The sequence below is a fragment of the Dermacentor albipictus genome, chromosome 4, assembly GCF_038994185.2.
Source record: "Dermacentor albipictus isolate Rhodes 1998 colony chromosome 4, USDA_Dalb.pri_finalv2, whole genome shotgun sequence".
Classification (NCBI taxonomy): Eukaryota; Metazoa; Arthropoda; class Arachnida; order Ixodida; family Ixodidae; genus Dermacentor; species Dermacentor albipictus.
Genome location: NC_091824.1, coordinates 32,446,744 through 32,456,851, shown reverse-complemented (window position 1 = coordinate 32,456,851; position 10,108 = coordinate 32,446,744). Strand labels below are relative to the sequence as shown.

The window sequence follows — 10,108 nt, the reverse complement described above, 5'->3', positions numbered from 1 at the left end:
TTAGTCGTCAGAAAAGCCAAACTTCTCTGTTTTCAGAGAGGATAACTTAGGCGCGTTAGCGATGGTTCTACAGACGTGCACTGAATTATTGTGCCGGCCGCGAAGCCACAAGGTCTGCGTTTGCGACACTTTAGTGTGCGAGTGAAGTAGAAAAATTACAGCTTGAAAGAGGAGGCGCCTATTTCATGTGAAGCTCTTTATGGTCCCTTGGTGCTGGTGACAAATGGCCTTGTAAGTGCAGCATGAATAGCAAGAAGCAAGTAGTGTTTAATTTTATAGGAAAACCTATAGGAGTAGATGTTGGCATTTTTCTGCAAGAAATTGTCGATCGTAGCAAAAACTCGGACTATGGCGAAATGCGTACTATGCGTGCAGGTATTGGGGTCTCTTACTTGCATTTCTCATGCAACCGAAGATTCTTGTAAACAAGCAGCCCCGTTCTTGCAGTGCGAGCGCATTTTGCTAATCTCCCTCTTACTGTACACCATCGTCACATGAGAAAACAAAAATGTACCGCTTGACTTTTTACACGGTCAAGTATTTCCACAAATAAATGCATTACAAACGGATGTAAGATGCGCACTCGAGGTGGCGAGCTACTAACGGAACTAGTGCACCAGGACATACTTATAGGAAATTTCAGAAAATTCAAAGATATATACATGATTTGCTTCAGTATATCTAATTAAGGCTTTCAGAGATGTAAACAGTCATGCTAACGTGTTTTTCTGCTTGCAGAAAGACACAAACATGGAGCCTCAAGCAGATTCTTTAACACTGCAGCAATGGACCAAACTTACCGATACAGTAGCTATGTCAAGCAATAATGACAATGAGAGCAATGTCGAAAGGAAGTAGGAGCTTTGAATTTATCAATAAAATGCGAACACGGGAAGCCTTTGCCAAGGACCAACGTTTCGACGATCGGACATCTCCACTGTCAATCAATTACATAAATTGGTCTTCCTTACTCTCTTATTAGCCAAGTATTTTTCTCGTTATCTCTTATAGAAAAGAAAGATGCTCAATCTCCTGTTCGACCCGCCGTGGTTGCTCAGTGGCTATGGTGTTAGGCTGCTGAGCACGAGGTCGCGGGATCGAATCCCGGCCACGGCGGCCGCATTTCGATGGGGGCGAAATGCGAAAACACCCGTGTGCTTAGATTTAGGTGCACGTTAAAGAACCCCAGGTGGTCAAAATTTCCGGAGTCCTCCACTACGGCGTGCCTCATAATCAGAAAGTGCTTTTGGCACGTAAAACCCCAAATATTATTATTATTAATCTCCTGTTCGATGCAAATTGTTGCATTACGCGTACGACAATGCATACCAGAATGCGTACCGTGTACGAGAATGCGTATCATGTTCGCGTACTCTAAAATACACCTTATCTCGGCAGGACTGAATGGCGTTTACATTCACTGATTGCCGCTTCGAGAAACACAACTTCATAGCATCACCATTAAAGAACAACCGGTCATGTTGATTTTTTTGCGTAGCTTTCCCTAAGTTCTTAAAGGGATGTATTACTCCCTTGAAATATTTATACTGACCTGTTTCGCTGAAGCTAATGTAAATGGAATAATGGGATGTTATACCAGAGTTCTTCATGCATCGCAAAAATATTTGTGATTTATTTTGATGGGGGCCACCACTACATAATATATTTTTCAGACAGACTTGACGCATGTTGGCTTATTGCGAGGATCAGCAATGTTCGACGCATTTCAACACACGTGGCACGCTCATCGTTAAAGCTAAGGGAATTGCAGGATGGCAAAGGCGTATCCACTGCCCAAAAAATTCTCGCGTAGGGTGGTATTACTCTTGTGTCAAACGCTCGCACATGCGCCTTTACCAAAACACTGCTGTCACCGTTCAAGTAGCTTGCCACCGGGATGAGCATCAACGTTTGTGAAAAAATCGTTGATCAGCTGACGGAAATCTATTGTTCAGTGACTCTCGACACGAAATGCTTCATGTTTTATTGCGCGAAAACGTTGAGTTGCCCGTTTTGCCATATGCTTCCGCATTCAGACAGCTGTTTTGTCTTTAGTATACGTACTATACACGCGACATGTTCCTTTTTTGATGATTTCGCATCCGAATACGTCCCGCCTCAGAGCGTTGTTTGAAATATTGTGACACATACCTCACTTTTTTGAGCAGAAGGCTAAGGTCGCCGGTGTATAATATCGTACCCTAGATTCGAAGGTAATTTCGTTGTGCCAAGACTCGAATGCCCACCGCGCGTAAAACCGCGCCATTGTCATATTAGACAGTTTTAGTACTGCGTACGTAGCGTACGCAACGGCGTTGCGTACGTAAGATCGCTGCGTTCTGCAAACTGCGCATGTGCAGAACGCAACACAAACGCTACGAGATGCGTACGCGGCCGCTGCGTACGCACGCATCCGATTCTTGCGTGCGTACGTAGGCAGCCTTGCGTGCTGCTCTCGTGGTTCTCGTTTGTTCGGGAGAGCGCGAGACAAAAGAGTTTCCCAAGATGGCAGCGTCAAAGGCGACTCGCGGAAGGCGGTACTTTCAATGGCCTACGATTTGGCTTTGCTGCGTGAAGTGAACGCGCAGAAGGCATTCCCAGACCCTGCACGTTGGGAATGCATAGCAAAAATAGGAACTTTGTTTTTGAGGAAGTGTTCAATGTGTGCTGTTTGCGCGAAAGGCTCGACCTGCTTTTGGCGCAGTTTATCGCAAATGACCGTGCCAGCCTGAGAAAGCAAGTACTCGTTTCTTTATTTTTCTCGATATGATTCGTGCATTAAATCCGCATTAAAAGTAGAGTCTCTTAAAGGCCTAAATATAGTCCGAGGAAGCGGTAACGCGCCCACAAGTTACATGACGTTAGCGAGATCAACAGCGTCTAGTTTGGCCGACGGTTCGCCGTACTGGCGGACACGGCCATACGCTCCGACGCGCCCGGCGTCTAACGCTCGCCCTCTTACGTACGTAGGCATTTCGCAGTACTAAAAGCCCCAACGCGACACGCGCTCCTACGTTCCGCAAAGCCCTTGCGTGCTGCGTACGTATCGTCATGACGCAGTACTAAAACTGCTAAGCACCACTGATCACCAATATGTGACATTTTTGTTGGCATTAGGTGTCACCATACGAACCTAAATTCACGTTTTAGCTTAGTGTGTATCCAGATGCAACTGCCAAGATAAAGTCGGCAGCCTGTGAATTTTATGTCCAACATTTAAATGGTGTTCTTGCCTCTCAAGTTATTAGAGAATTTTGAGAGAAATCGTGCAAGCTTGCTGGCGCACGTGCCATCTATTCTGAATATGGCGCAGCGCCTCTTGTTATGCACACAAGAGATGCGGTTGGCTAAAGAACAGACCCATGGCCGCGGAAGCATTTCGCTGAAACGCATCCCCGTTTCAAAAGAAACACCTCTCTTGTGCCGTTCTTCAGATTTTATTGCCTATGATGATGGTGCCTCGTCGTCAACAGTCCTGACGATCTGTTTGACGACTTGCGTGATGATAATCTTTTCAGTGGCTGGCGGGGCCTCGGTAGTTGGCGGTTCGGGCGCTGGGAGAGGGAGCTCGACGCATGCAGCTCGCAACGGAAAGTCGCACACCTTCAGCTTGCGGTTGAAGTGCAGGCGAAGCGGGCATTCGGTGAGTTTTGGGACGCCCTGCAATAGTGAGAACAGTGTAGGTTGAGTTTGTATGAAAAAAAAAAAAGTTTGGCAAAATAATGTTCGCTCGAATTGGGCACCAGAATGACAAATATTGTTAACTATTTCTGGTTCAAAGTACATGGGGCCTTCTACAGTAGCCATGCCAGAGTGCCCGTGGACCGATGCGACCCACAAAATGCCTTTCAGCTTTTCACAAAGAGTGAACATCGAAGAATGAAGTGATTGTATTCAGAACTGTTTTTTATGCACTGGCACTCATTTTTTCAGTTCAGCCTGTCACTTTTGTGCTTTCATAATATGATTCAGCGCCTTCCCCCTGTTGTTTAGCAATAGTAGCTTTTAGTTTGGATCCAGTTCTGACGCTCCTTTTTTTTACCTCAAGTACCCCATTTGCAGGCTCTCTATACGAGGGGTGGCCAAGCACCAAAATTTCAGAACTGCAGAAAATACCTTACTGCAGCATTAACAGAAACTAAAAACACAATGGTTATCAAACACAATGAGAAACGCAAATGTAGCAAGTTGCAAATACGAATTTCAATGTGCATTGAAAAGTGCGCCAAATAAGACTGACAAAACTTGATAAGTGAAGAGACACGAAAGTTGATAAGCACAGCAAAGTGTCGGCGGAAGCAGGGAAAGAAAATGCTATATATGCAGGTGACGCAGTAGGGTGAAGACTGAGTCAATGGCAGACTTCTAAGGCGCAAATTCAACGTGACGAATGAGGCTTGCATGAAGATTATTTAATTGATTTTTCATTCTGTAAAAAAGGAATAAAGTTAAGCAGTCGTTCACGCATGGGGTGGGTAAACCGTTTGTTAGTGGCTGATGCAGGTGGAGAGACGGCTTGCTTGTTTCATAATAGGATTGTTGGATGGGAGGGCATAACTGCGAGTGGGAAGGTGCGAGCCAAACTTTGAAATCATGGTGTTCCCATAACAGATCATACGATTTATCCTGCCACTGTAAGTATCATAAGCGTGAGCATCACCATCTGCTTTCTTTTTTTGCCTGGGTGAAAGGCTTGTTTATTGATCTCCGTACCTCCTTATGGAGTGTGTGATTACTTCTCCGATTTCTCATGTTACCTACTATAATAACTTACCAAAGGGCACATTGTTAATATGTTCTGTCAGAAGCTTAGCGCTTATGGTCGAAGGGCAGGGGAGGTGAAATAACACTTTTTAATTATGTGAATGAACTATTAAAATTTCCGAATTGGCTCTACATTGGGACCTCGTGTACGTGTTTAAAGAGCCGTTGACATGTTGGCATTGCAACACAGTGGCCAATAGAGGCGCGGATCGGATCTGCTTGACTTAGTGGGACGTGTGTACCTTTAGTGCTAAAATTAATACTCTAATGAAAAAAAAGAAATGCATCTATATGTGCCCGTTTCTCACGCTCACAAAGCTCATCTTCACCTGAGCACAGATGTAGAATGTGGAGCAGTCGTAGACGTTAGGGAAGATTGTGGCGTTGACTCCCTTGTCGTCCACGAGAGGGCAGACCATGGATTCATGAGCAGTGACTGCCGAGACACTGGTCACAACCGCGACAAATGCCACAAGAACAGGAACCATCACTTTAGTTAGCATGGCTGGAACTCTAGACAACCTGCACCAAAAGAGAACGACAATTGAGCCTGGATCTTGAAGGCGCATAGTTTGCGTCAAAAAGTATTATTATAAGCTCATGGCAGTGTACTTGGAAAAAAGAAAACGGGCTGTAAGTTGGCCGTCTACATGATTATGGGCTTTTCTTTGTAACGAAAGGTCTGGAAGCTAAATATTTTAACTCGAATTAAATTGTGAATAACAAAACCAATGAGTCAATAACATCTACGCACGACGTTATTCGAAATACCTAGTGTGGACGTAAGGAGAAGGAAAACTGCGCATCAATAGGCGCCAGTGCTAAAACGCCTTGTAGCAAAGCATGTGTTCAAAGCGAATAAGTATCGAACATGTGTATACAGCACGACATCGTTGCTTCAAATACATCGTTACTCTCATTAGCTTTCGTTTCCGCAGCAAGTAGCTTTTTTCAGGGCCTAAATCAAGAAACAGTTAACTTCAATGTACGAAACTGCAGCCATAGGCTTGTTGTTCCTTTTTAAATTATTTGCGGTTCCTTTGACTAATATTTGCCGCTAATTGTGCAATATACGGGCTTTTAGACTCAACTACTCACCCGTGCACTCACGTCAATCGCGGCTTAAATGACATGGTTTGGTGCAGATACCTTGGAAAGGGCTTTCCGCGGAAGCAGTTATTTCACGCGTCGCTTATTCATCTTTAGCTGTGAAAGTCAAGGAGGTTCAAATTTTTATACGTTACAGTACGCTCGTAATCCGAAACGTCGTACTAAAACGCAATGTTCTCGCATTGTTCCCTTTTAGTTAAATTGTTACGGACACTGCAGTTTGATGTTGAGTCTAAATGGCAGAACGAGCTGAAAAAATGCGCGTCCTTAGTCCCACCTTTTCAAATTTAAGTGATGGCAGAGCTGAAGACGGCTTGAGTAGTTCCTACTCACTTGGTGCTGGTCATACAGCTGCGTGTGTCTCAAGTGTGTCTCAGTGGGCTACGGCCAGATGTCTTATGTGCTGCGTGCACAATCAGCCGACAAAGAGTTTACGAGACCTCGCACTTGATAAGCAGTCCACGCCGCTATTGGTCCGCGGATTGTATAATGGCGCCCTCCTTTGGTGTCATGACCGCAAACTATGGGTTGGTGATAGGCCCAGCCTGCAATGGGGCATTGCAGAATTACAGTTGCATTTGAGTTTTCCAAGTGCCGGTTGTTCCTCCAGTGGGCGAACCCGCCTGGCAACAATAATTGTTGGTCACGGCAGGTTCAAGCTATTGTGGTGCTTATTTTTTCTTGCGGAAGGAATAAGAGGGTTGTCCACTACTGGACAACACTGCCACGTGCGCGCAGGTTTCACAGATAAGCGTATGTAATGAAGACACGAGGCGTCAAGGGCAAGTGCGACAATAACACGCTGGCTGCTTTTAGTGCAAGCTGCTTGGTTCCATTTATTTGCATTATGTGCCACAAGTACTTTGAATACGTGCAGTAAAGACTTAGTGAGATTAGATAGGGAGGGACCATATCTGGACACACTATAGCGTGAGTGCATTTCTTCATATGCGCAGAGTCGAGGGGGGTACAGCGCAACGAAGAAATTTACAGCTCTGATTGTTGCTTTTCGCGCTGATGCGTTCCTAGCGGGAGGAAAGCCGCGTTGGTGATGCTCAAGAATTTATCGTAGCAAGATGGACTTTTCGCCCGGTTGGTACGGCTCCGCAATCGTGTGAAGCCAGTGCGAAACCACAACGACGGAGATGTAGACTATACACGACAAGCACTTACTCGCAACTAGCAGTTTATTCAAAGAAACAAGACTTCCAAAGCAAGCAGAGTGAACAGTGCAGTCGCCACAACTGGAAAAGCTGACTAGAGACGAGGCGATGAGCTTCCGCAAACTACAGACTGGCACATTCTCTGGACGGCACCCTGCTGTAAGCCATGTATCTTGCGAGCTACACTTACAAGTGCGCCTTCTGCTCTGCGCCGAGTGCCCTCTACCACATGGTACGGAAGTGCAGGCACAACACATCGACGCCACACATAACCGGACCAACCGTCGAGCAGTGGCAGGAGGCCTAGCTGACAAGCCCGAGCCCTGAAGATCAGCATTGTCTGGTGAGCAGGGCCAAGCTATCAGCTCAGGCGCATGACATCGAGGACTATAGGGATGCCGCCGACCTCGGACGACTCCACCGTCAGCTCATCTTTATAAATACATGTTATTCCTCCTCCCGCCTTTGGACATAAAATCAGAAAAAGAAGCAATACGCTACAGGGAGACAAAAAAAGTGGTAGGCGATTGTAATCTTTGACTTTATTGTCTATTAGTCGCACTCGCATGTCGGCATTGATGCCCTTTAGGTTAACTTTAGGCGAACGCAACGAACGAACTGATGTCGGAGGTAACCGTTTTCCATTAATTAGCCGGTTAAATAGCATGCCACTTTCTTGTGCGTGACGTCACTAGCAACGTCATTGCTGCCGCTTTCTACTCCCAGGTTTCCAGGTCGTCCTCACGTGGCGGGTGTCTAAAGTCTATGATTCTTTGCTATCCTGTGCGGTAATGAGTGATCTTTAATTAATTGTCATTATTCCGAACACTTCAATAATTTAGCTTGTGACTAACTTTGTCCTCTGATATCATATCTATAATGAAACCCATGAAATTATTACACAAAATTATTTCCCGTATTTTATGCTTTATATTGAATGTAATTTACGGTTTTCTCAGTGATCTTTGATTATTTATAAGTATTGTACACAATTCAGTAACTAAACTTGTAACTAAACTTACGGTATGATATCATTTCCACAATGAAGCCTATGAATGTGGTACTATACTATATTTTTCTGTTTTTTCAGATTTAATTTGAATTTAATGCCTCGTCGTCTCAGGAGGGGAGCCGGAAGTGCTGTGCAAGAAACAAGAGTATCACTCGATGCTCGTGCCCCTAAATATGACACACAGCACACGCTTGTACTGTCCATTGTACTTATCTGTGCTTGCTCTTTCGCGCTACCTTCGCTTTATTCTCGAACGTGCTGGAGTTTCCTGCTGCCATTTCCGTCGCATATGCAACTCCCTTTGCCGCTTTGCTTCGACCAGCAAATCCAACCAATTTCAATTTTGAGCGCATAGCTGAGCGGTATTAGATTGAATGCGCAAAGTTTGACGGTATTCACTAGCGCAACAGTTGTGATATGTCGGTATCATGCGACACTCCTGAAGGATATCTCTAATGCTTTGAAGTCACGTGTACGCATGCTCTAATATGGCATAATAATTTTTCGATGACCGTAAAGGCGCCATAGGAGCAACGCCGTGGGCAGCGGTTTATGCCTGCACATGCTGTTCATCAAGACTACGCCGGAAAAGTAGTAAATATTGCACCAAATAACCTTGTTATGAGAAAAAAGAAATCACGCACACTTTCCGCCACTTATTGACTTAGTTACAGTACGCTTACGTTCAACGTAATACTTGTTCAGGTTGATATTGTGCAGCGCTGTATGCCATTGTTTCGTTGCAACAATAGCATTTCCTGACCACGACTATTATTGCTCTACGTTCAGACTTGATTAGTCGGTTACACATTCCCTAACCCTTTGACCATGCATTTTCATGTCAGTGCCGCCATTCTTGTGGCCGTAGACGGTGTGTATACATAAATTCACTGCTTAACCTACGCTTCAACTTGATTTTCAACTCCTTACTTATCCGTAAAACCAACGTCTGAGCAACTTTTAATCTTAGTGCATTGAATTTATGATGTGGCGGTATCGCGGAAACGCTGCCTACTGCGAGTTTCTGTACACGTTACTTTAATCTATAGTGGCGAAGGCGCAAACATGCCTTTAAGAAGTCTTTTATTCCTAAAACGCCTTCAGCATTATGTGAGGATTTAATTTTTCGCCTAACAGGCTGCACGTGCTTTTCAATCAACGCCACATATTCCGCACACTGGCTACCATCGATGAACGCGGATACCAAAAGTGCGAGAGTTTCACTTTGAGAAGATGGGGCGTATCTTGTAAAGGCATGGACTTGCGGCGTATACTGAACGGGCTGACGTGCTTCACCTGCCAAGACGGTAGAACGACTACGAATGGTTTGGGGACTCTAGTGCGCTCTTGTAAAAGCTTTTTATAGGGTGCCAAAAAGCTTGTTATATTGTTGGCCAGTTTTTTTTCTTCAATACAATCTGTGCCACACGCACCAGAAGCAGCACTTCCTGAAAATTGGTTTGTTTCGATGCGTTCCGGGTTGAGCTTCGTGAGATTTGCAGAAGTTTCTAAGTATAATACTCTTCCATGCCTGATAGAATTTCTGACCAAAGCAGAAACAAAGATATTAGCACAAATTTGATTGTTTGAATACATCTGGGATATCCTAAATGTTGGTCATTTAGGCGGTGTCATGAGTAAGAGACATGGGGGCGCGAAACCACGACGACGACGACAAGAGGAAAGCGTTCGAAACGGCACGAGCGCCTGAGGGGAAAGTTCCGGAGGCTCGACGCGCGTGACCCAAGCCGTGATCGGGAGAGAGAGAGAGAGGGAGAGAGAGAGAAAACATTTATTTGGACCACGAGGTCGTTGCTCTGGAGGTCGAGTGGGTGGTGTCCTCATTCGAGGACTCCACAGGCCATGGCTGCTCAACGTATTTGCTGGACGAGAGCTTCTTGTCCCGCCAGAGTGTCGCCGGTCAGCTGTACCGTGATCGGGAGAAAAGCAGCGCTGAGCTGGTATTGCCTGCGTGGTTCTGGCTGAAGAAGGTTGTCTCGCCAGCACCGTACTGGCAACGGGAGCAGTGGGTGTTTGGTTCCGGAGGCCGTGATGCTGG

At 45.4% G+C, this 10,108-nt stretch overlaps 1 protein-coding gene across 1 annotated transcript; it reads right to left on the bottom strand.

Annotated features, from left to right (window-relative positions):
• Positions 1-3,418: 3,418 nt before the first annotated feature.
• LOC135900205 (peritrophin-1-like) lies at positions 3,419-5,282 on the bottom strand. The gene is made up of 2 exons (XM_065429643.1): positions 5,094-5,282; positions 3,419-3,660 (listed from the first exon to the last, which is right to left on the bottom strand). Exons 1-2 carry the CDS (start codon positions 5,265-5,267, stop codon positions 3,445-3,447), a joined length of 390 nt encoding a protein of 129 aa, XP_065285715.1. The 5' UTR covers positions 5,268-5,282; the 3' UTR covers positions 3,419-3,444.
• Positions 5,283-10,108: the final 4,826 nt, after the last annotated feature.